Source organism: Mus pahari, chromosome 3 (assembly GCF_900095145.1).
Source record: "Mus pahari chromosome 3, PAHARI_EIJ_v1.1, whole genome shotgun sequence".
In the NCBI taxonomy this organism is placed as follows: domain Eukaryota; kingdom Metazoa; phylum Chordata; class Mammalia; order Rodentia; family Muridae; genus Mus; species Mus pahari.
Window position 1 is genome coordinate 128,504,805 of NC_034592.1, and position 26,658 is coordinate 128,531,462.

Consider the following 26,658-nt stretch of genomic DNA (forward strand, 5'->3'; position numbering starts at 1 on the left):
TTGCTGACAGTGTCTTTTGCCTTACAGAAGCTTTGCAATTTTATGAGGTCCCATTTGTCAATTCTTGATTTTATAGCACAAGCCATTGGTGTTCTGTTGAGGAATTTTTTCCCTGTGCCCATATCTTCGAGGGTTTTCCCCACTTTCTCCTCTATCAATTTCAGTGTCTCTCTACCACAAAATCGTAACGAAACCAGCTTTCAAGAGTCAGCCTGCTGATCGTGTTAATAAGTATTATACGTACAACATCACCATACTGATCTTTAACTAATTTGTTTTCTGGCCTTTGTGTGAGACTTTCGAATCTCATTAAGAGGGTCTTCAAATGGACCTTCCCAGGGTGGTTGGTTTCAGCCGAGACAGCCAACCACAATCACAGGGACAGCCATGTGGAGACAGTGCAACCCCTAGCCCACTGGAACCCAGCGGTCCCCACTGGCTGCCCCTCTCTCTTTCTTCTAGGACATGGACAAGAATCTAAGCATCCTTTCCTTAGTGGACGAAGACGATGTCGCCAGCAGCCTGAGCTCCTCCCTCCTCTTCTCTGTGGAATCCTCCCATTTCCGCCCCCTCTACCTGGGAGACCCGATTGCGTTTTGTATTCAGCTCTTTTGCATTGATGAGAGATACGAGGCACGGCAAGTACTGATTCCCCGATCCCCGATGTCTGTCTGTTGCGCTAAGAAGTTCTTTGGCAACGCTTTTCCCAAGAATGTGATCTTTAAACCAGCCCCACATTACATTCTTCTAGGTACCTTAAAACAGAACAGACTCCTGGACTCCATCTAGAGATTCTAGTCCATAAAATTTGGGGAAGACCTACAGAAAGGAATAAAAATATCTGGCTAGTTCTATCCTGTATCACAGTTGAGGATCTGGAAAATGTCTACTGTGTAGCCGAATGCTGTTTCTATTCTACACAGTGTGCCTTTCTTTGAGTCTTTTGAGTTTGTATTGCTTTTGAGTGCAAGTGACAGAAAATCCTTCAATCCAGGCTGACACACTGAGAATCACTGGTAGGACTCATGTCAGACAGTGCTGGATCCCAGACTTAGATAGTCAAACTGAAGAGGAATTTTCTCTTTACCTTTTTTGACCCTCACTCCCTGCTGTAGGTTTAATCTGAGAAGATAGCAGACAGCCTCAGGTCTACATAAGAATCTCATGGGAGGGCATTCTGGTTGGGACTTGGATTTCCAGCCAAAATTTCAAGAGGCCTGGTTGACTCAGTTCTCACTACTAAGCCAGTGGCAGTCATCGAGTGGTACCTCAGTGTGCATCCAGTCTGTTAACTCATGCTCCACCCATCTTCTGGAGCGAGAGACTCACCAGAATGTAAGATGAGAAAGGAGGTTAAAGGAACACCCAGACAGTTCAGGAAAGCTACTGGAAGAAGAAGGCATGATGTCTGGCAGACAAAACCTGGCTCCCACTTCCTGTCTCTCAAGGGCACCTATGTTCGCAAGGCTGTTCCCCTCAACCCCCGCCCCTGTCTTGGTCTTAGGACCACTACCTGACACCTGAATCCAGCGTGTCCTCTTGCCAGCACCTATTCCAACCTTATCTACTAAATATTTTGAAGAGAAAAAAATATGTGCCCATTTCCATAGAGCAGAAGGTTCTAGAATGCCTTTGAGATAACCAATGACAGGGCTGGCTGTCATTTTTAGGGGTGCATCTAAACATAACCCCTCTAGAATCCACTTTAGCCTCTAGAACCATGGTTTTTAATATTAAATGTTGAGCTTTTATGGAAATCATGAAGCTTGGAAAGGAAAAGTTTAAAAACTAAAGAGCCTGGAATGGCCGTTCTTATTTGTTTTATGCTTATTTTCTCAATGTTTTAAGGTAACATTTTGTCTAGACAGTTATTTTTTATTTAGTTTGATGACACCTTGTAATTTGCTTGTGAAAATACAAATGTGGATGTTTGGAAATTATTTTGCAAATAGCATCAAAAAAAAAAAAAAAAAAAAAAAAAAAAAAAAGGTAAGAATAGCCCATCACACTGCCAAAGCTCTCCTTAACTCTTCCAAAGGGGAAGATTTTGTCTACAGATGGGCCATCATTAGTATTGGTTTTGAATTGCACAGATATTATTGGTCACTGTAAGACTGTCCAAAAATACTTTATTGCTAACACATGAAGTCTATGGTATACACAAGTGATTGCCATTCACCTACGCAAGTGATTAAACACCGTGGTCTGGCCAACTGTTGCAAGCAGTGGGCTGCATAAATCTTCCCAACTGTCTGAGGGCACTGCATTTACTTTCAGTCCAGTAACCTTGTTCACTGTCTTGTTTGCAGGTCGCTGGATTTCATGAGTTTCGTTTTCAGTCTTTTTCCTGTGAGTACACGCTGAATTTTGAGTAATGTATTTGGTTTTGTAGTTAAGTTATAGAAAATGGAATATTTATCATACAGACATTCTAAATGCTGTGAATGTTAAGTCTTGAACTGTTCCCCTGTTCTGAGAAGACATGTCAAGTGGCATGTCACAAACTCTTGAAAAGAGAAAATATGTCATTTTCAGTAATGTATCTGTGGTAGGATTGTTTCTTTTAGAGACACCATTCCAATGTTTTATTGCGATTAAATCATTTACAGTTAGGAGTCCTTAGTACTTCAGATCATTGGATTACTTTGTGATTTACATTGGATCAAACTATCCTGGCATCAACACCTTGCTTTGGGGCAGGTGGGGAAGAGGAGCCTGTGGTTGATTTCCAGGTTGGCATCTCAGGTGGGGAAGAGGGAACCTGTGGTTGATTTCCAGGTTGGCATCCCTTCCCTACTTGTTCCTGAGGCCTAACATGGTGGCTGGTGTGTAGAAGTTCAGCCCATGTCTGAGATGAAAATGTAAACATACTCCTCTGTCTGAGAGATGCTATGCCTCTCTGTTGTCTCATTGTTGTCTGGGGATGGGGATCCTAGCCAGCCGATGATCATTCAAAGGAAAGAACGTGGAGAAGGAAGACAGTCAGGGGAAGCAGTGAGCCATCAGAAGGATCCTGATGTTCAGCCAGAAAAGTCACATCTCGGTGTGCGTCTTCAGTGTGCAAACCAAGCAGAATAGCTGTTGGTTTATATGTCCTTTCTATTATATTGAAAGGTAAAATACACACACACACACACACACAGTTTAATAATGTGATCTTAGATTTCACTTTCCTGTGTTTTAAAAACGAAAAGAATGGGGCAATATATTCTCCACTGTGGTTTCTTTAAATTGATTTTTAAGGCATTTTTCAGAGCTCATAAAGCAATGTGGATTAATCCAAACAAAGAATTTTCAAAGCTGGTTCTCTCGAAGATGCCTTAAAGATATTCCGCTGTGCTTCATCCCTATTTTAACATCCACAGTCTAAAACCAGGGCTGGATTTTAATGGGCAGAGGACCTGTTTACATTTTGATTCTATTTGACTTGGGGATATAAGGATACAGGAACAAAATACCTTCATTACTTCACCCTTAATCCCTCAAATCCAAGCTGAAGCAACTCATTATCGTTAGTACCCCCCTCCCTAAGGAAGCCCACCGAGACTTGGCACCCAGTCCTTATTTTCAGCTTGAGCAGCTCAGCATTGTGATTCTAAAGTTTCCCTGAAAGGAGCTGTGTTATTTTGCTAGAAAGAAGGAAGATAAGGTCAAATAATGATTCAGTCCTTGGGGCTGCAAAATGTCCTGAGGGGTTTGGATTAGCACAAGTAATACCTTCACAGGGTTCAAGAGGAGGCAAAGTCCCAAAGGGACAAATTAGCTCTGGGAAGAGCAGGCTGCTACTGCGGGGACCTGGGACAGGACCAAGAGGCTGCGAGGAGCACAGACAGCCTTGAGCTGTACAGTCTTCAGACTCTGGAGTGAATGTCCCAGTAGCCGGGTGAACAAAAGAGTGAAAAGGAAGAAATGTAACGCCCCCCTGCACCCCATTAATAACACCATCCCCCCCGCTCCCCGTTAATAACACCTCTCACCCAGGCCAGTGTCTCATAGGCACCCACTGCAGCATGCAGTCAATGTCAAAATTGTTAATGAGCTGTTTTATGTGCTTTCATCTCACACTCAGCCTTGGCGTGTGCAAGGCTTTAAGACTGTAGTGCACCTCTGTGTAAGAACTGAATTTTCATCAGCAGTGCTTAATTCTGTTTAGGTCTCATGAAATTTGCAGTTGGATAAGAAACTTCATAGAGTCAGGTTGAGGTGGGCAGATTGACATGATGCAAACACACACACACACACACACACACACACACACACACACACATCTTTCCCAATAAATGAAATTTGGTGCCGGTTTTTAAACTTTAAATTAAATTAAATGGCATTAAATTCAGATTTAGTTTCTCAGTCACAGCAGCCACACTGCAAAATGCTCATTGGTCACCTGTGACCACTGGCTGCTGCCACCTGGAGGGCAGATGGCATGTGTCAAGACTTGCTGATCATCTTATGTCTTCTGGGGGTTCACATTCATCTCTAGGTTATCACTTAGAAGGGATGATGTCGTGACAAAGGACTCATGTGTAACCGCAGGGTTTTAGAGCCAGTATAGCCAGGAATTCCACCCACACTTCAGAGAGGATTGGCTGGGGACCTATGAGTCTCATTTCTTAAGCTATGGTACTGTGCTCCCCCATTTACTCACTGATAAAACTGAGCTGCAAATGTGAACGGCCAGGTCTCGTAGCAGGGACCTAGAAACCCAGAAACCCAGAAGGCTGAAGCAAGAAGATTGCAAGTTCAAGACCTGCATGGACTACAGAGAAATGTTTAAGGCCAGCCTGGGCAACTTCGAGAACCCTCTCTTGAAGAGAAAAGGCTGGTGCGATGGCTTGGCAGGGTTCTCACCAGCATATGCAAGGCTCTGCGTACAGACTCCAGAGCTGAAAAATTGAATGAACCAGTGAGATCAACTGCTAGGAGTTAAATGTGGCAGCACGTATCTTTAAACTTATAATCTCAGAACTTGGGAGGCTGAGGCAGGAGGATTTGAGTTGTGAGTTAGAAGCCAGGTTTAGCTGCATAATGAAGTCTTGTCTCAAAGAAGCAGCAGCAGTAGCTGTAAGAGTGCCTATGAATGGACCACTCTACACAACAGTCATTTGTCTCCCTCAGTCAGCTTTGCTGATTGATGTCTTCTGCATCTTCTCCCAGCTGCTCGGCTCCCTGAGTTTCACTAGTGATGCTCCAATTTGAGTACTTTCTCCTATGGGCTTCGCGGTCACCTTTCACAGTGTTTTATAGCATAGATTTGTTGAAAGATAAAGGACTTCTTATGCTCTCCAAATGTCCACTGATCTTTAAAAATCCTTTCAGGGTAAGAACTTCTGCTTAATATCTGTACCCCATCTCACGCCTGAGTTTGTCCTCATCCAGAACTTTGTGAAGGTCGTCCCATTCAACAATTGCACCCTGGACCACGATCTCTATGTGTTCCATCGAGCTGGGCTGCTCAGGTAAGTGAACTCCTGAGTTGTCTCACTTCCTGGAGGGAATGATAATGTCCTGCTCTGGTTTGAATTAAAAATGTTCCCCACGGCCGGGCGTGGTGGCGCACGCCTTTAATCCCAGCACTTGGGAGGCAGAGGCAGGCAGATTTCTGAGTTCGAGGCCAGCCTGGTCTACAAAGTGANAGAGGCAGGCAGATTTCTGAGTTCGAGGCCAGCCTGGTCTACAAAGTGAGTTCCAGGACAGCCAAGGCTATACAGAGAAACCCTGTCTCGAAAAAATCAAAAAAAAAAAAAAAAAAAAAAAAAAAATGTTCCCCACGGGCTCGGGTATTGGAACCCTTGGTCCCCAGTAGGTGGTGCTGTTTGGAGAAGGTTTTGGAAGGCAAAGAACTTGCTGGGGGAAGTCTATCACTGGGGTCCAGTTTGAGAATTTATAGCCTCACTCTACATCTCTCTGTGTGGGCTTGAAGACACTACCTCACGATTTCTATGCCTCATTTGCCACTGCCAACTCTCCCTTCTGGAACCAGAAGCCGAAATAAACTTTTCTTCCATAGTTCATTTTTGATCATAGTATTTTATCATAACAACAAAAGTAATAATATGTGTCTGTTCATCCCAGATAGGACACCAACAACAGGCCAAAGAAATGAGCTACAAAATCTAGCTTGGTGGCAATGAACCATATGAATTATTTACAGGAACATGGGTTAAGAGTGACTCACAGAGACATGGGTGACTCAAAGACATCTGCATCATTGAAGAGCCTAAACCAGTATGGGTGAAGACTCCCCAAAGCTCCATTCCTAGAGCTCCTGAACAGCCTCAGCCAGCTCTTCCGAAAGACTCCCTTCTCTCCCAGCTATTGTTCATTGCTTGTATAACCTTGGGAAGGAGCCCTTTCTGAGCCTTACCAGCTTAGTGAGCCTGGTATATCTCCATAGCTAAGTTTAATGAACTTCCTTCTTCCCTCATGGGGAATAACATCACTCAACTCCTTCCCTGGGTGCTTACATTCTTTCTTTGCCATCTTTGAAAATGTTCCCCAAGTCTTGGAAAGGGTGATATAAATGTTCTATTGTTTTCCTCTATTTATAATCGAGCAGTGGACCACTGTACTTTAGTAGAAACCCCTTAGTCTCAGCTGTTAAGAGTAGTGGCGAGAACTATCACCCACGGAAGAAAAGAGAGTGACAGCATTCTATGAGTGTAAGTAGAAATGATGAGCACATCACATCCATTTAACTTTCCCATGGGTGTATGTGATTTCTAGCCATGGGGTTTTGCCCTGCCTTCCGGCATCTCGGACATTAGTCACGTCCTGGAAAGTTGGCCTTAAGTCCACATCAGAAAGCAGTTAATTTGTCCCCACAGTAGCTGTGCTACTGTTGCACTAGCAGTCACATCTTGCCTGGCACTTCTTGTCTAGTATAGCATATAGGGTACACTGCTGAGTACAGTTGTTGGTGACAGTCCCCCCCCCCCCCATCAACCTGTGTAGCACCTGTCATGGTTCTCTAGAGGAACAGAACTAGTAACTAGTAGAAATGGGATTTCTTAGAGTGGCTCACAGGCTATGGTCTAGCTAGACCAACAATGACTGTCTACCAAAAGGAAGAAAGTCCAAGAATCCAGTAGTTGTTCGGTGCACAAGGCTGCATGTCTCAGCTGGCTTTTAGTGTATGTCTATGCCAGAATCCCAAAGAAGCTCTAGTGAAGGAATGGACTTGTCAGTGAGAGCACGAGCAGGAAAGTAAGGAGAGAGCTTCTTTCTTCCATGCCCTCCCTATAAGTAGGCTGCCAGCAGATGGTGGATCTTCCCACCTCAGAAAATCGGGATTAAAAAGTGGGTCTTCCCATTTCAAATGATTTAATTAAGAAAAGAAAAAACCCTCACAGATGTACCCAGCTGTTTGAGTTTAGCTAATTCCAGACATAATCAAATGGTCAATCAGGAATAGCTCTCACAGGCCTACCCTTTCTCAACCTATGTAGTCATAGTTCCTTATATCATGCTTAATTCCCCTATGTAAACAACAACCATGCCACTTTTACACCTAACATGATTATCCCTCATACAACTGTATATACAAATGTATTATAACTTCTTAGAATAGGCGACAGTATACTTCAAGGGACATTCTTTTGGTATTTCAAAACTTAAATATAACAACCACTGATGTTCTCTTAGTTGATGTTATGTTGGATGATAAAGATATTGAGGAAAGGGGGCTGGTGAGATGGCTCAGAGGTTAAGAGTGCCGACTGCTCTTCCAGACGTCCTGAGTTCAAATCCCAGCAACCACATGGTGGCTTACAACCATCTGTAATGAAATCTGATGCTCTCTTCTGGAGTCTCTGAAGACAGCTACAGTGTACTTACATATAATAAATAAATATTTAAAAAAAAAGATATTGAGGAAAGAAAATGCAAATATCTGTGCAAGCATATTCTTAACAGCATATGGTAGAAACATTCACGTCACTTACAATCTTCATTTCTGCAACTGGTCACATGAACTTAGATGCTATTTCTAATGACTTTCATCTAGTACCCATCCTGTATCTTCTCTGCTCTCAGTAAGTTCTGGTTCTTTTCCTGGAGGAGTGAGTGACCCATACCTACATTTCTGAAGCATCTGTGCTCTTTTTATCCCGTCTGGATTAGCCATTTGTGGTTTCTCATTGAAGTGAGTGAGAGTGCAACTGTTCACCTTTCTACTCCTTTATTCCTGGCTGTGGGAGAAACCATATATTGGACACCGATTCAAAGCACACACCACCTTCTGGAGAACCCTGCCCCAGTTCTCCAGGATGCTACCACCTAATTGCCACTATAACTGTGTCTTCTAAAGGCCATTCCAGGGCTGGAGAGATGGCTCTCCAAAGGTTCTGAGTTCAATTCCCAGCAACCACCTGGTAGCTCACAACCAACTGTAATGGGATCTGATGCCCTCTTCTGGTGTGTCTGAAAACAGCTACAGTGTACTCATATACATAAAATAAACCTTTTAAAAAATCATTTGTGGGCTGGAGAGATGGCTCAGAGGTTAAGAGCACTGGCTACTCTTGCAGAGGTCCTAAGTTCGATTCCCAGCAACCACATGATGGCTCACGACCATCTGTAATGAGATCTGATGCCTTCTTCTGGTGTTTCTGAAGACAGCCACAGTGTACTCATATAAATAAAATAAATAAACCATAAAAGGCCATTCCATCTTTCTATCAGGCCAGTTGATTTAGGATGGTGGGGAATATGGTGAGACGAGTGGCCATCCATGGTCATGAGCTCACTGTTGCACTTCTCTGGCTGTGAAATGAGTTCCTTGATCAGAAGCAATACTGTGTGGAATACCATGATAGTGGATATGATGGCATTCTGTAAGTCCATGAATGACATTTTTTTTGGCAGAAGTTTTACATATAGGAAGGGCAAGTTTATAACCAGAATAAGTATCTATTCCAGTATGGACAAGCGTTGTTCTTTCCATGGAAGAAATCATCCAATATAGCCAACCTGCTGCCAGGTTGTTGGCTGGTCACCGCAGGGAATAGTGCCATATCTGGGGCTCAGTTGTTGATCTCTGATATTGGCAGATCTAGCACTCAGCAGCACCCATAACCAACTCAGCCTTGGTGAGTGAAAGTTAATGTTGAGCCCTTGTATAACCCCCGAGTCTATGCCACCATGGCTATTTTGTTCATGGTCTTACTGGACAATGACAAGGATGTCCTGGGAGAGTCTGGCTGTCTACAGAATGGAGCATTCTATCTATTTGATTATTGGACTACCCCTCAGCTAAAGTCACCTTTTGTTCAATGTTTACATGGGGCATCAGTATCTTCACATTCTTCATGCATTTGAAGAAAAATATCTACATACTTCTTCCCGAGATACCTTCCTCACTAGTTTTCCAGTCATGCTCTTTTCAAGACCCTGGCCATCCAGCTAATCCATTGGCTACAGCCCACAAATCAGTGACTACTTTGTCCATTTCTCCTCCCAAAGAGAGGCAATGTGTACTGCCCAAAGTTCTGCCCACTATGAAGATTTACCTTCACAACTAAGACCCAATAGCAGTCAAAGCTGTCTCTCAAAGGGAGATAGTTGCCTTCAGATAATGGTAGTACTTTTCTCCAAAATCCCAAAGGTCTCTTCTAGGATTTACCTATAGGGGCCTGTATAAGCGTCTGAACAGTGTCCCTATGTATCACTGACTCCTCAAGTGTCATCAGCTCTGCTGGATATATGATCCAAGTGATGGAACAGCCTGGACCTGTTGAGGAACCTTCTGCTCCAGGCCCCACACAAAGCTAGGTGCTTTCTGAGTCACTTGCCATATGGACTTGAGTAAGATACCCACGTGAGGAATACATTGTCTCTAGGCTTTGAACAGGCCCCTATCTTAGTCAGGGCTTCTATTGCTGTGGCAGAAGCACTATGACCAAAAAGCAAGTTGGAGAGGAAAGAGTTTATTTAGTTTACAGTTCCATATCGTTATTCATCACCAAAGGAAGTTAGGACAGGAACTTAAAGTAGGGCAGGAACCTGAAGGCAGGGGTTAATGCAGAAGCCATTGAGGAGTGCTGCTTATTGGCTTGTTTCACATGGCTTGTTCAAGAACCCAGGACCACCAGTGTAGGGGTGGTTCCCCTCACAATGGGGCGGGTCCTCCCCCATTGATCCCCTATTGATAATTGAGAATGTGCCTTATAGCTAGGTCCCATGGATGCATTTCTTCAACTGAGGCCCCTTCCTCTCTAATGACTAGCTTGTGTCAAGTTGACACACAAACCCAGTCAGTACAGCCCTTAAACATGTTTTTTTCTTGGTGATGGGAGGGCCCAGGTGCAATAACTTATCCTTCACCTTAGAAGGGATACCTCTGTACGACTCATACCACTGGACTTCTAAAAACTTCACTGAAGTAGAAGGACTCTGAATTTTGGATGGATTTGTTTCCTATCTTCTGATGCACATATGTGTTACCAGTGGATCCAACGTGGTTGCTATCTCCTGCTCACTTGGTCCAATCAGCATATCAATATAGTGAACTGATGTGATATCTTTTATAAGAGATAGATGATCAAGATCCCTTCTAACTAAGTTATGACACGGGGCTAGAGAGTTAATATATCCTTGAAGTAAAATTGTAAAGCTAGACTGCTGGCCTTGCCAACTGAAAGTTTCTGGTGGTCCTTACAGACAGGTACCAGGAAAAGGACATTTGATAGATCAATACCTGCATACCATGTTCCAGGAGATGTGTTGATGTTGTTGCTCAAGCAAGGACAGCATATCTGGTACATAGTGGCTACTACTAGAATCACTACTTGATTGAGTTTTCAACAGTCAACTGTCATTCTCTGCAATCCATTTTTCTTCTGCATTTGCCAGATAGGAGAGTTAAAGGGAACTAGCATCCTGCATCTTTCAAGTCCTTGATGGTGGCACTAATTCCTCCAGGGATGCAATACTGTTTTTGATTCATAGTTTTCCTTCACAGAGGCAATTTTAAAGGCTTCCATTTGGCCTTTCCAACCATAATAGCCCTCACTCCACAGATCAGGGAACTAATGTGAGAATTCTGCCAATTTCTGAGTATTATCTATTCCAATTATACATTCTGGGACTATGGAAATAACTATAGTTGAGTTTGGGGACCCACTCGACCTGCTGTAAGTCAGACTTAAATCAAAACTCCCGCTAGTCACCTGACCTCCCCCCCCCATAAGCTTCTACTTTAACTGGAGAGCCACAGTGTTCTTGAAGTCTCCCAGAATTATAGATAATTTATAACAAGCATTTAATAGACTCTGGAAAGTCTGATTATTTCTTTCCCCAGTGTACAGATACCCTTGTAACATGCTATATGCCTCCCTTGGGAAGGACTGGAGAAAGGCCAACTGTAAAAGTTATAGGCATTTTATCAAGGCCCTTCCTCAGGGGAACCTGGCCATCCGATCATTCAAGGGGTTCTGTGTCTGCAAACCGTCTCAAGTCTGAAAACTGGTTCATGTGTCAAGGTCTCTTTTGCCATGATACAATGTAGCTTTTCTTTCGCTTGCTTGGGAATTTTTAGGCTTTTACAGATCAAACAAACATGCCTCAGGCTTCTTATCTATTTCATGCCTGGAAACACCATGATTAGATTAGCCAGCACCGTACAGGTCATGCCTCCGTAAAAACTAGGTTGCCTGTGCTGCCTGCCCAGAACATTACTTTGTTCGTGCTGCCCATTACAATAAGTATGTCCTGTCACCTTGGCGAGTCAGTGCTGCCACCTGGCCCCTGATACTTTCAACCTATTGCATGAATTCATCCATCTATGACCTTAAGGTCTAGCACACAGAAAAGGATGGTAGTGAAGCTTCTCAAATGTACCGGTTCCCTCTCACCTGTATCTTTGAGGATTGGTGAAGGGCAGGATTAGGTTTTACACAGCATACCCACCCCAGCATTGCAATTTCCCTAAGCCTTAAAACCTCTTGGAACTTGGTTGTTGATCTGATCTGGCTGTTGGGGAGGCTGGGAGACATGGCATTAGTCTGCTAGGTATACTTCCAGTAAAACACAGTTGATCCCACCCACCATCGAAGGGAAGAGGAGGAGGAAAAAGGACACCACAAGTGCTTTGCAGTTAGTGTCTATCTTATATGTGTGCAGAAATTCTAGAATAAGGCACATGATTCTACACAGGCAGAACTGGAGGGAACAATAAAGATAGCTACTTTTTTTTCATCAATACATTTTATATTGAGAATGGTTTTAGGTTCACTGCAAAATTGAGGAGACATACAAAGGCTCCACTTACCTCCCTTCAGGTCCTATAGTCTCATTTGGCACTAGAATGCTACATTGTTACAGCTGATGAGCAAACTGATACCTTGTTATCAACCGAAGTCCAGTGTTTATACTAGGGTTCCAGCTTAAGCATCTGCAGAGGTCTGATTGTCAACTCAATGGATTTAAAGTCAGCTAGACGACACCCCTGGGCATGTCTGTGAGGGCATTTCCAGAGATACTTAAGAAAGAGTGCCCCACGTTGAATGAAGGAGCATTGTTCCTTGGTCTGGGGTCCTGAACTGAATAAAAAGGTGAAAGGCAGTGAGTTCCATATTCATCTTTCTCCAGTTCCTGAGCATGGATACCATGTGACCAACTGCATCAGGCCCCCCTTGCTGTGTCCCCTTGCCATGGAGGACTGTGTCCTCTCAAAGGACAAGCTGAAATAAATCGTTCCTGCCTTATGTGGTTTTTCTCAAGTATTTTATCAGAGCAATGAGGGAAGTAACTAGCCATAATTATGCTCAATGGATTTGGGGAAATTTGTAATGGTGCTATTATAATGTTACATAGACTTCAGTTGTACTGCTCTCAACCTCTGTGCCCTGCCTGTCATCCCTTCCCTGCCCCTAATGCTGGCACTCTCTGATCTCTTCACTCACTGTAATTTTCACCTTTTCTAGAAAAGTAGTTAAAATTCTACAATATGCCACCTTGTCAACTTGGCTTCTCTTCCTTGGTCATAATGCATTTAGCCTCCATGTCACTTCATGACTTGGTGACTCATTTATCTTGGTACCAAATAAGCTCCCACCATCTAGACACGCTACAATTTATTTGTCTGTTCACCTACTAAGGAACATCTTGGCCATTTCAAAGTTTAGATCATCGTGGACAAAGATGCTACCACATTCGCATGCAAGGTTTTGGGTGGATGTAAGTTTTCCACCTATTTGGCTAAGAGAGAGTGGAGTTGCCAGTCACTATGGTTACAGTGTAGTTTACTTTTGTATACAACTCTCAAAAAGTGGCCTTTTGCAACACCACCAGCAACTGCTTTATGCCCTGCCAACCTCTACTGTTCTCGGTGGTTTGGGTTTGGACATTGTAGCAGCTCTCTAGTAAGGCTCCTTTGGTGCTGCGTGCTCAGTTCCTTAGTGATGGGTGCCACTGAGTCGTTTTGTACTAATGCGTTTCAAATGCTTACCCTTCACGCGGGGGACCTCTCTGGTGAGGTTTTTCTTCAGCTCTTTTCTTCCGTTTACTCATGTTGCTTAGGTCAGTTTGATTTAAAACAAATCATAGACACCTGTTATTTTTGTAATAGAAAACGCAAATTTGGTTATCCAACTATCAGTTAAAGTTCAAAGTTTACACTAACTATATGGACATTTTCACTTAGAAATAAAATAAAGGCCAATTCAGGAAGCGCTTCTGCTTTTGCTTGACTCTGTTCAAAGGGGGGGGGGGGTCTAGAGACAGTCAGGACTTCAAGATTTGTGTTTTGAAGACCTTTGTTTCTTTCCTTTCTTCTGCGGTGGCCTCTCCTGGGCCTGCTCCATTGGGAACTGGCTCTTGTGGCCTTAGCATGACTGTTACATTCTGGGCTGACATCCATATAGCACCACAGCCAGAAGGTCCTTGTCAGTTGTGCACCTTCTTTCCCAGAGCTTGCTCCACTGTGGAGCTCCTCATTTATCTAGTAGAATACGCAACATCAACTGTGCTCATGTGCCAGTTCATGTGCCAGGGTGGGGGTGGAGGAAACATAAGTGACCCACACAGACAGAAGTCCCAGCCCCTATGGGCTCTGCATTCTAGCTAGAGGAGGGAGATGCCAATAAAGGAAAGAGCTGAACTAGATCAAGGTACACGAGAGGCACTGGGAAGGGTACAGCAGGTGGTTAAGAGCTGAGTAGGAGTGAACTTGCACCTCCACAAGGTGTATGGGAGAGGTGGCCTCAAGCAAAGCATAGTAGAAGAACAGAGGGGGCCCGAATGGGCACAGCAAGGGCGGCAAGGGTGTTCATCCCTGACAGGTTTTTTTTTTTATACCATGGTTTTTAAATATACAACATCCTTCTAGTTTCTGCTTCACGTCTCGTGACATTGGGATGGATGGCTCCTGCTTTTATGTTGGGGTTACTTTAAATTTCATGACCTCATGTTCTGGTCCCCTACCTAATTTCCTCCTTCTTCCCTTGGGAAATTATATTTGTGCCTGTCATCTGCCCTCTGGCCATGCTGGTGAGCACAGAGACAGATAACTCATCTGATTGTTAGTGAGGGCTACCTCTTCTGTCAACAGATCTCAATCTCTCTCTCTCTCTCTCTCTCTCTCTCTCTCTCTCTCTCTCTCTCTAGTAACTACTGGGGTCTTTAAAGGAGAACGTTTCATTTGTATATCAATCGCTAAGATAGCAAAGGTAGCACTGGGTTTTATGTCAGCTAGCAGATTGCTTTCCCACGTTCCCTGACTTGCCTGTTCTTCTTGGCCTCTCTTCTTCTGCAGTCATTTATGGAAGGCACATTTAGTGGAACTGGTAGCTCATTCCCTCTTGCTACCCTCCCAAGCCGCACCTTTCTGAAATTTGACATTTTTCCTTCGTAGGAAGACACGTCAGACTTACCCAACTAATATTTACTGTGCTAGAAATATTTAACTTCTTGGCTAGGTCACACAGCCCTTGTCAACATTACTCAGGAAATAAAGATGGGCTTCGGTAGTCAGGCTCTGAGTGATCTTGCCTTTTATATATTTGTTTGATTTACTTTTGTGAGTGGCTCACACACACTTTGTTACCATTGTTTTTTTTCTCCTCTATGATGTCACCGTTTTACTCATTTCAGGCTCATGTTACCATGGCCATTCTGTGGTGAGATCGAATCTGTCCTTGGTTCCTTAGGCCCTCAGTGGGCCTCTCTGAACAGAACGCAATAGGAACTTCGTTCCTCAAGGCCACGGTTTTGTCCAGGGCAAGGTTGCCTTCTTGCTTGTGTTTGGTTCACGCTAGGCCTGATGGGTAGATTGTGTGATGACTACGCTTGCCCCACGTTCTTCTTTCTAGCTTTGTGTCCCTTGACTGGCATCAAAATTGTCTAGTTTTCTGTGAGGCAGTAGTGGGGAAAGACACACAAATCTGTGATTTCTAAAAGTGTTGGGTTTACAGAGACACGTGGCAAGTCTTCCCTCTTACTTTTCACGTGTCATGTGTTATTTTATTACGTGTGCAATCAGACGAAACACCTCAAATTCTGACTTTTAAGCCCAGACCTGGTGGGCATTTTGTTGTCGGTTTTTTTTATTTTTTCTGGGTTTTGTTTGTTTGTTTTGCTTTTTTAGGAGATGAATAAAACATCTTGTGATTAAGCAGATTACCAAGACTGAAAAATTATAAGGTCCAAGAAGGGACCAGTGGGCAACGGCTTCATCCTTTCTTCACTGGTCCTGAGAGTTCACACATTGAGGGAGAGAAATGGTGGGTAGGGCTAGAAAGCAGGATTTCTCCAGAGAACGTGCCCGCTGAAAGCCCTGTGCCTAGACAAGGAAAAGGGACAGCTAATCTCCCACTTTGGTTTAGGTGCCTTAAGAATTGTGCTTGAGGCCGTAGGAAAAGATTAGCTGGGTCATTATGGTCACCAAGTGTACAGTTGCTTCTAGGAGGGCCTTGCATGGCAGAAACAGAAGGGAACAGAACCACTGGAGTGTTCTCTGTCTGACTTATACCCAGCAGGACGGAAAGAATAGACCTTCAGTGGTGACTGTAGCAAGAGAAGGTTAGAAACTTCTAGGAGCGTGTCGGGGGAGAGGAAGGTGGACTGGTATTCAGAAACACTCACTGAGCCACTACCATCTGCAGCCCTGCCATGCCCCAAGGCGGTGTGCAGGTATGAGAGCGGATTTTCTGTTTTTAAATATTTAAATATTTATCGATAGCACCAGAATTTGTTTTCTACAGTCTTAGTATTCTTTTTTTTTTTTTTTTTACAAACAATGAATATTATTACTCTTTATGAGTTATCTAAGGATATGGCAAGAAGTAAAGATAGCTGCTTGGTAACTGGACAGCACCTGCTATCTACATTTGGAGAATGTATATGATACATCATGTATATCGTGATTGCACATATTTATATAAACAAAGCATACCCCCTCCCTTTACTTCCTTTCTACCTTTCCCCCCAAGCATTTATAAGAGTTCTTTCAAAATAGCCTGATTTTCCTTGGGGCTTTCCATAGTTAAAACATAAAGACCACCATATTTCATGGTCCATGCACTATAAACTTTTAAGGGACTTTTGGTTTATTTCTCCAATTGTGGTTCTGGAATCAATACAGGGTCAGTCCAATGGGAGCAGAAATCATGAGCCAACTTTTTCCCCCCAATGGGGTCCCAGCACCTGGCCACCCTGGGGACACTCCAGATGTTTCAGAACCTTTTGTGACTAGGGTGAATGAATGAACCATTCTTAGTAATGTCAGTTTAACAATTGAGTTTTAGGCAAATACATTTTAATTGGGAGGTTAGTCAATTTTCTCTTCTCTTCTCTTCTCTTCTCTTCTCTTCTCTTCTCTTCTCTTCTCTTCTCTTCCTTTTCTTTTCTTTTCTTTTCTTTTCTTTTCTTTTTTCTTTAATCTTTTTTCCAGTCCAGTCTTTATTCCCCTCCTGGTTCACTCTGACTATTCCTTATCCCATACTTCCTCCCCCATATCCAAGAAAGTGTGTCCTTGCCCCACCCCGCCCCACCCCACCCCACCCCACCAGACTCCCTGCTCCCTGGGGCCTCGAGCATCTTGAGATTAGGTGCATCTTCTCTCACTGGGGCCAGACCAGGCAGTCCTCTGCTGTGTATGTGTTGGGGGCCTCATATCAGCTAGTGTATGCTGCCTGTTTGGTGGCTCAGTGTCTGAGAGATCTCAGGGGTCCTACAGGATGGCCCTCCTCTTCAGCTTCTTCCAGCTTTTCCCTAATTCAACCACAGGGGCCACCAGCTTCTATCCATTGGTTGAGTGTTAGTATCTACATCTGAATCTTTCAGCTGCCTGTTGGAATTCTCAGAGGGCAACCATGCTAGGCTTCTGTCTGTAAGCACATGATAGCATCAGTAGTGGTGTCAGGCCTTGGAGCCTCCCCTTGAGCTGAATCCCAATGTGGGCCTGTCACTGGGCCTCCTTTTCCTCAGGCTCTTCTCCATTTTTGTTCCTCCAGATCCTTCTAAATGCTCCCGTCAGTTTTTGTCCAGAAGCAATGAGGACTTGTACCCATGCCACATTTGTCTTTCCTGACTGCAGGCCCTCTTATCCCGTCCCAGTTAAAGCCAAAACAAATAGTCTGCCTGCTATTGCTAGAACCAGAGGCAGAAGTAACAAGGAATCCCCTATGCACTAAATCCATCTCTGCTTATTGTTTTGCTTTGAGATAGGTTCTCATTATTAGCCTATGCTGGCCTGGAACTCTCGAGCTTAATTTCAGTCTTCTGAATAAAGGTGTGTACAAGTACTGTGTACCCCTCTTCCTCCCCTCCTCTTCCTCTCCTTAATCTTCTTCCCCTTCTCCCCTCTTCTCCTCTCTTCCTCCTCCTCCTCCTCTTCTTCCTCCTCCTCCTCTTTTTTTCTGAGTTAAAGACTTGTGTGAAACAGCTCGCAAGGACTGGGGAAACAGCGGTCAATAAAGTACTCCTTAGGTAAGCCCGAGAACCTGGGTTAAATCCACAGAACCCAAGTAAAATGACCCTAGTACCCAGTACCAGGGAGGCAGAGAGAGCTGGATCCGGAGGCTTATTGAGGTCAACCAGATTAGCCTAATCCATGAGCGCCATGACAGGGAGAGACCCAGCCAGTCAGGAAGGAGGTCAATGGGGCCTGAGGATAACACCCAAGAATACTGTTTGGCCTCAGCATATACTTGAAATGCATCTGTTACCCCCCCCACACACACACACACAGAGGGAGAGAGAGAGAGCAAGAGAGCTCTCAGAGACATACAGAATAGTAGCTCCATTCACGAAAAATACACTGAGTATATTTGTAATTTTAATTTTTCTAGTAGGCACATTAATGTAAAATTTTAAGCCAGGTAGAACTAAATCCCGCTTGAACTAGCACACCCAGACTCAGCTGGCAGTTACACACCTGTGACATCCCAGTAGCCATGTTTCAAGTCTCGTGTCGGACAGGGTAGCGTTAAGTGGCAGATTCTGTTGCCCATTCCTCCTCATGCTGAAGTTCTAGGAACGTAGGAAGTTTCTCAAGTGTTCCTCTTTGCCGAATATAAATAACAGATACGCGAGCTTTGTGATGTGATCCTAAATTGCTGTGTCACCTGGTTAGATTTCTGTGACCAGAGGAGACAAATGATGCTTGTGTTTTGTGACACTTAGGAAAAACAGTTCCAAGTGCCACCGAGTGCTTATTCTGTATCACTGTAGGCTAGGAGAAACACTGGCTTCCAAAGTAGGCCATGCTGTGGTCTGAGCTATGAGCTTGGGGACGGTATTTGTGCTGGCCAGTTTTATGTCAGCGCCACACAAGATAGAGTCATCAGAGAGAGCAGAGCATCAATGGAGAAGATGCTGCTGGCAAGCCTGTATAGAGCCCAGTCCAGGGTGGGTGGTGCCACCCTACACTGGTTGCCCTGGTCTCTTATAAGAAAGAAGCCATAAAGAACAAGGCACGAAGCAACACTCCTCCATGGCTGCTGCTGCTGCATCAACTCCTATCTGCAGGTTCTTGCCCTGCTTAAGGTCTTTTCCTGACTTCTTTCAATGATGACCATTGATATGGAAGGCCAAGCCAAATAAAACCTTCCTTCCTGGAGTTGCCTTTGGTCATGGTGTTTCATCACAGCAGTAGAAACCCTAACTAAGACAGCATCCATATTCATCTACCTTCCCGGCTCCCAGTACACACATAGTAACTCAATTGTAGCACTTATATACAAAAGACATGTCATACGTGTGGGAAGCTTGGGCAGTTTGCGCACAGGCTACATACTTCATTCCCTTGACAGTGTCTGTTCATTGAGAGCTGCTCTTGCCATGGGGCTGCAGCAAAGCTAGGAACTTTGTCTTTGAACTTTTATTCTGACAGGGATGATACACAGTAGATAGGATTGGTACACAAAACCAACAGAAGGGAGGAAGTGCCTGGAGAGGAATAGGGTGGGGAATGTGAGGGATCAGAGTCAGGCGGTCTAACTTATTCAGTGAAGTGTGTGTGCACAGTTGGTACCCAGGTAGGTCCAGAGAGTCCCTGGGTTTGGGAGGTGAGGGTGTCCGGTGAGAGATGGAGAGGGTACACACTGACTGAGTTTGGGGGGACTAACATGGGGTCTGAAAGGTAACACGAAGAAAGAAAGAAGCCCATAATGTGGGACTAGGCTGGAGATAAAAGATCCAGAGAGATTGTGAAGAAAAGGCACAGGAGAGGAAATGGTGGTCACAGAGTCTCCCAGGGCACCCTGTCTTTGCTTGTCACTCAGGGCTGTGGGAGAAATAACTGAAGTTCTTACCAAGGGCCAGCAGATAGAGTGTAAGTGAAAAATCATATCCTGATTTTCACAAAGCTATACTTGAGGTAGAGCATCTCCTTCCCTTGTGAAGCTAGGCAACAGACCACACTAGTATCAGCAGCCCCCATTGCTTCCTCCCTGTTTTTCCTGCAAAGCTGTGGACTTCAGATATCTGTGGTTGTCACTCATTACTTATGCACATCAATACACAAAATTGTGGCGGTCAACGGACCACTGCTGAATCACATCTCTTTAACTTCACCCACTGTCATTCTCCGCCTCTTGTTTTATACACTGGTAAACAGTATTGTGAGAAGGCCCTTGTGCATGAAAGGTGGTGGACTCCCCCTTACTGGGAGAGTCACGTGCGATGGAGACATATGGAGCCACTGTTGTAACCTCACAGCTGTTGGAGTAGTGCTAGCCAGGGTGAGCAATGGAGATTGCAGGGTGTGATTGGATTAAGGTATATTTTGAAGGCTCAGCCCGTCTGATGTTTGGCTGAGATGAAAGGGGCATGCAAGAACAAGAGGAAGCGGGTGGTTTGTGCCTGAGCTGCTGGAAAGTGGAGCTGCCGCCCATTCCGATGGGCAAGGGGGTCCTGATGCCAAGTTTGTTCATGGTGGGGCAGCAGCAGCCTTCAGAATAAGCTTGTCCAAATGTTGCAGTTATCACATCATTTTCTATTAGTTTTCACGTAAAGAACCTGAAACTGCATTCGCAGATGCTGGTGACTTGACAATGTTCTTTATGATGAGATCTTACTTTATCAAATAAAGCTTCTTTCTTTTCACAGCGACTTTAGCCTTCAACTCTGATAATTAAGCACATCAGTTTGTTCAACTGTGACTGTCAGGTGCCATTGCCATTCCTGATTTCCCCTTTTTAGCCTTCTCTGATATTTTATGCATGTATGCATATAGGCCACATAACACATAACCGAAGTTATATAGTAATGGCTTATTGAAATGTAATATAATGTAATATTCCCACTATAAATTGTATAATTCAGTGATATATATATTACATATTTCTATCTCTATAAACTTGCCTATTCTGGATGTTTCATAGAAACATAATGACATAATTATGGTGTTTTACACACAGCTTTTCTCACAAGTAACATGCCTTGTCACGCCATTTCCTTTTGTGGCTGAATAGGGTCCCATTATGTGCAAATGACATGTTTGGGTTGTTTTCTCCTTTGGAAGTGTAACTAAGGTGCTATGGACATTTTGTAGGACATTTCCCCCCCCCCCCGTTTCTTTGATTTCCCTAATACATTTGGTCTTTGTTTCTAACATTTACATCTCGATCAGAACTAGATTTTGGTGCAATCTGTCCATATCAGAGCCAAGTTCTCATCTTTAAGATAAAGATTACTTAAAATTATTATTGAGGTGATATTAATTGATGAGGTTTTTAACCAGTTAATTTTATACATATACACCTTTGCAAATAAACCATTTTGTTTATAATGTGTAACCATGCATTAACTTAAGCACAGATATTAACCAATCAGGAGTTAAATAGGTTAGAATTATTTGTTATTAAGAGGAGGGGGAATGCCTGGGCCAGGAAGCAGGAGTGGGTGGGTTGGGGAGCAGGGGGAGGGGGGAGAGGATAGGGGATTTTCAGAGGGGAAACTAGGAAAGGGGATAACATTTGAAATGTAAATAAAGAAAATATCTAATTTAAAAATAAAAATAAAATAAAATAAAAAGAAGAATAACACTGCTCTATTTGGTAACAAAAACCTGATGAGTGGAGAGTATGTGGTGTCAGGCCAGCAGTATAGCACACAGGACCCATGACAAAATGAAAATATGGAACTCTGGCTTGATGTGGAGAAGCTAGTTTCCCCTTTCTGTGGGATGACTGCTCCAACCCTTGGCACCTTCATCCTGAAAGGGCTTGAAGCCTCTATCCCAGGCCATACTGAAAACCTGTGAGCAGCATGGGCAAAGCTCATGAACTCACCAGCTGTGTGTCCCATGGCTCTGTTTACCGAGGGTGGGAACAGTCACCCCATTGCTATGACCAGAGATGCCACAAATCACATACCTGCTCCTCAGCTCTCTTCATGCCGCCGCCGGCTCACGTACCTCACTTCAGGTAGGAGATGGTTTGGTTTTAACCACATCTTTGCTGCACTCTTTACATGATTCTCCAACAAGTGTCCAAGGTAGAATCCTGTTGTCACTATTTACAGAGAGAGGCACCAGTGAGGATGGGGTAGTGAGATAGGAAACAGATAGAAACTGTTCTCATGAACAGACAGAAGGAAGTGGGAATCAAGTATGAGACATGGCTCTGAACCCCCAGACCTGCTCTTTTGTCTCACTAAACCTCACCTAAAGACACAAAATTACAGATAAAAATTACAGATGAAACCTCTTTTAAAATGAAGATTAATTTATTTTATTTCTATGACAACACTGTTGCTGTCTTCAGACACCAGAAGAAGGCATCAGATCCCATTACAGATGGTTGTGAGCATGATTATAGTTGCTGGGAATTGAACTCAGGACCTCTGGAAGAGCAGTCAGCTCTCTTAACCGCTGAGCCATCTCTCTAGCCCCAGATGAAACCTTTAAGAGTTCTAAAATGGTGAATTAAACACTAACGGTGAGGCCTTTGACAACACGCAGCTCTGGGCTGCTCTATAGGAAGCATGCACGTGAGCCCAACTCCAGTGACTGTAATTTCTCAAGGTAAACATTTTTAAAATTTTGGGAGAGATTGTAAGAACCAGAGGACCAGAAAGCCTGCTGTGAGTATGTATTTTCTAGAAATGACAGGCTTGCTACATCCATGGACCTCAACCATATGGCGGCTGAAACAAGATCTGAACAGTGACGACATTGATGACCAGGCTACTGTGGAACGGGGCGACCTCAGGGGGTCTCACCTCTAGACAAAGACCTACAGGTGACTAACCATGACTGAGAAGAGAGGATTAGCCTCGCCCAGGGATGAGCCCCCTCATTCATTATCCAATCTCAAGTGGTCACCCCTGAAATGATCCACAAACAACACTGAACGGACTCAGCACGCTATATGCATATATCAGTGCATTTATACATATGTGTAATAACAACAAAGAAGAGGTCATTGATTTGAGAGGGAGCAAGTATGTATATGCATGGAGGTAGATAGACTGGGTGGTAGGGGGAAAGGAAATGGGGAATGGTAATGATCACATTTTAAAGTTTAAAAATGTGGGAGAGGGATTTTAGCTCTCTGTATGTGTTAGGAAATAAAGTGTGTGGAGCATTTTAGACTATATGCATTAAATTGTATGTATTTAGATTATATATACTCACATGTAACTTTGTGTTATGGTTGTTTCATCCTATCTGTGATTTTTATCACATTCTTTGTATTTTTTTTTGTATATTTTCTAGGTTCTTTAGAACGAAGTGAGTTATTTTTATAATCAGTCGCCTTAATGTTACATAGATATACAATGCCAGATATTATCTTATACAAGTGTGATATTAGTTTAGTACTGTAACCAAGAAACCTATTTCTGTTCTTGTCCAGGTCCATTACGATAAGATTAGCTAAGTTTCTGGATACTGCTGGTGTTGAAAAGCTTGTCAACACCCTCCTGCTGAGTACAAAGATACTGGATGATTTAGCCCAGTACAACGAGGCTGGCAGAGACCCTGTAAGTACTGCTAGCCCCTGTTGGAGCTTCGTTTTCATGGTTGCAAGGGACCATCATGATGCGCAAAGATTCTGCCTTGGCGCTTCATTGAACATCCTTGGAGGATCTGTGGGGATGAGGGGTGGAGCAGCAGAGGTTAGGTGAGAAGTTGGCACATCTGACTATCATTATGGAAGGATAGTTTTGGAATCCATGGTATCTGATGTCCGCCCCAGTAGCAATGAGCCTTAGGTTAATGGAGCTCCATTTTAGTTGTTAGGTGGTGAACCTAATCAGGACCTTCTGGTGAGCTGGCTTGAGGCATCAAGGACTAGATAAAAGGGTGATCCTCTGGGGTCAACGTTTGGTCTTCTCTAGCAAAATAATATAAATATGAGCTGTGGAAAACATCAGACCAGTGTCAGTCCACGTGCTAACAGAGGCTGGTGTCCATTTACATGCTAATACGGAGGCCTTAAGGACGTTACCATTTGACTTGGCCAGATATGCAGTTAGCCAAGAGGTTGGAGAAACTAACTTCTCTAACATGCTTTATTTTTGAAACGTTTTTCTCAAACGATGACCAAGAAACAGTTTAGTATGTTTTGCAATTCACAGTAGTAAATTATAATTTACTACTATGTAAGTAGGATTTGCCATTTTAAAGAGACAGGCCCCCGTTGGTCCCTGGTCCCACACACCTCCATTCAGAAACTCTCCCGGGTTAATATACCTTTGCTTCCAAAATCAGAACTAGTCCTACCTATTTCAGAGCTTTCTGTATGGGAAGCCGTCCCAGTGTTCTTTCCTGCTATAAAGCCCCTCTTCTCAGCAATGAGTTTGTGAGATTTGTCTGTATTATGACAGAATCATTTCACCACATGAATATATCAACTATTTCTTCATTCTGCTGCTGAGGTCATTTGGAGAAATAGGGAATAATGGCTTTTTAAAAAGAAAATAAAACAAATCTTTTAAAGTTAATATTAAGTCACCAGGGAGACACCAGACACCTAACAAGATGACACCAGGAAGGTATATTATTATCAGGGTATAAAGTTAAAATAAACTCCCTCCATCACACACCCATTATGCTTTGGCCTTTCTCAGTTTCTTATCTTCCGGCCCCTCAGGGTGATCTCAGGTTCTCCCTTCCAAGGTCAGTCTAATGAACTTGAAGGAGTGTTCTCTAAGACAAAAATTTTAGTGAGGGGGCTGGAGACTGGTTGCTCTTCCAGTGGACTAGGCTCAGTTCCCAGCATCCACATGGTGGCTCCCAACCATCTGTAGCTCCAGTTCCTGAACACCCAATAGCCTCTTCCGACCTCCTCAGGCACCAGGCATGCAAGCATTAAGTATAGTCATAACATTCACACAAATAAAATGAGTTACACAAATCTAAGACTATTAAACATTTGAACAAGTGTTGATTCTGTTGCTGTGGTTACTGCAGCCATGGCTGGCGAGTTCACAGCACTAGCGACTGATTTCAGAGACCTCCATAGTGATGCTTTCCGGGGTCTTAATGAAACTCACTCTTACCGTTGCAGGATGGAACAGCACTGCAGGTGTTCGTGGCAGAAGTTGCAGATCAAATAGTTGGCATTGCAGTGATCAGAAAAGAAATGGTAAGTTCTGAAGCTACCATTAGTTTGCTTGGATGTAACTTTCTATATCATGAACCAGCCAGCAGGTAGTGTCTCTTTAAAGCATTATTGCTGTTACTTTACATGAATGAACCTTTCCCTGAAATACATGATCACCAACATGTCTTTCCCTTGGCATCCTTTCAAGTCTCTGTGTCTGCGTCTGTGTCTGTCTGTCTGTCTGTCTGTCTGTCTGTCTGTCTGTCTCTCTCTCTCAAGTTTAAAAATGTTTGGAATTTCTGGGCATAGTGGTGCATGCCTATAATCCCAGCACTTGGGAAGCAGAAGAAGCAGGTGGACCTTTGAATTCAAGTCCAGCCTAGTCTACATACTGATTTTAGGAAAGCCAGAGTTACATAGTGATACCCTGCCATCAAAAAACAAACAGAACAAAACACACACACATTTAGAATACTACAAATATGAAAAGATTCTCATTCTTAAAAATCTAATAATCTACAACCATCAGATAATAATGATGATGATGATGATAATCAGTCCCACTACTGTCTCTAAAGGATTACTGCTACAACTAGTCATTCATCTTTACCAGCATCCTTCTTCACACTCAGTCGTAGTCGTGTGTGTGTGTGTGTGTGTATTGTCAAGTATGTGTGTCATTTTTCTCAATAGTTATTCCAAGTCATTTATTACTGAATAGTCCATTATTTTGCTGCTGACTTAAAATACTGCTTTTACATTTATTAATTTTGTGTATTCCTCTGTCTCATTTAAGTTTGATTCCACGCTATTGGTTTGCTTATTGATACCCATTATATTACCACAGGCTTTTAAAATAATCTTTAAATTATTTTTTTTTTAATTTTATGTGTATAGGTGTTTTGCCTGCATGTAGGTCTGTGTACCATGTATACATCTGGTGCCCTCTGAAGCCAGAAGAGGGTGTCAGATCCCTGGGACTGGAGTTACAGCAGGTGTGAACCAGCTTGTGCGTGTGGGCTGTTGAGCCCGGGTCTTCTGGAGGAGCAGCCAGTGCTCTTAGCCACTGAGTCATCTCGCCAGCCCCCACCACATGAGTTATATCTAGCAACAGAGGCTTCTTGCATTGATATTCTTTGGTTTTGTTTGTTTTCTTGAGATAGGGTCTCATATAGCTCATGTAGAACAGGCTCGCCTTGCTATCTTGTGATGTAATCAGATGTGATCTGGAACTCTTGATCCTTTGGCCTCCAGCTCCCAAGTACTGGGATTACAGGTCATGTCTCCCTTTGGGTAAACTTTCTAATACTTACCATGCAATATCTATGCCTGTGTGGATTTTATAAAATTTATTTTCCTCTCAGCAATCTAGCTTTCTGTGTTAAGTCAGGTTCTTTGGTAATTCTTTTTTCATGGATGCTTTTGGGTCAGTGATACCATCAGAAGACAATTTAAATGTGTCCCCTTAAGATCCATGCTTGGAAGCTCTTCCCAGTATGACTGCATTAAGTGGTGGGAAGGTGATGGGTCATTGGGGTACAGCCTGTGAAAGAGATAAGTAGTTCTTGGAGATCCCAGTGAATTATTATAGAAACCCCCTTCTTTCCTTTCCCATCTTATGCAAGTCTCTCTCTCTCTCTCTCTCTCTCTCTCTCTCTCTCTCTCTCTC

The 26,658-nt window shown here is 43.5% G+C and overlaps 1 protein-coding gene across 1 annotated transcript in view; it reads left to right on the forward strand.

The window, feature by feature from the left end:
* The window catches only part of Cfap61 (cilia and flagella associated protein 61), a 276,129-nt gene that overhangs the window by 73,266 nt on the left and 176,205 nt on the right, over window positions 1–26,658 (forward strand). The window contains exons 12-16 of the mRNA XM_029536666.1: window positions 463–638; window positions 2,310–2,349; window positions 5,320–5,459; window positions 23,298–23,424; window positions 24,954–25,031. Coding sequence (XP_029392526.1) covers window positions 463–638; window positions 2,310–2,349; window positions 5,320–5,459; window positions 23,298–23,424; window positions 24,954–25,031 — 561 coding nt within the window. The remainder of the gene's footprint in view (window positions 1–462; window positions 639–2,309; window positions 2,350–5,319; window positions 5,460–23,297; window positions 23,425–24,953; window positions 25,032–26,658) is intronic.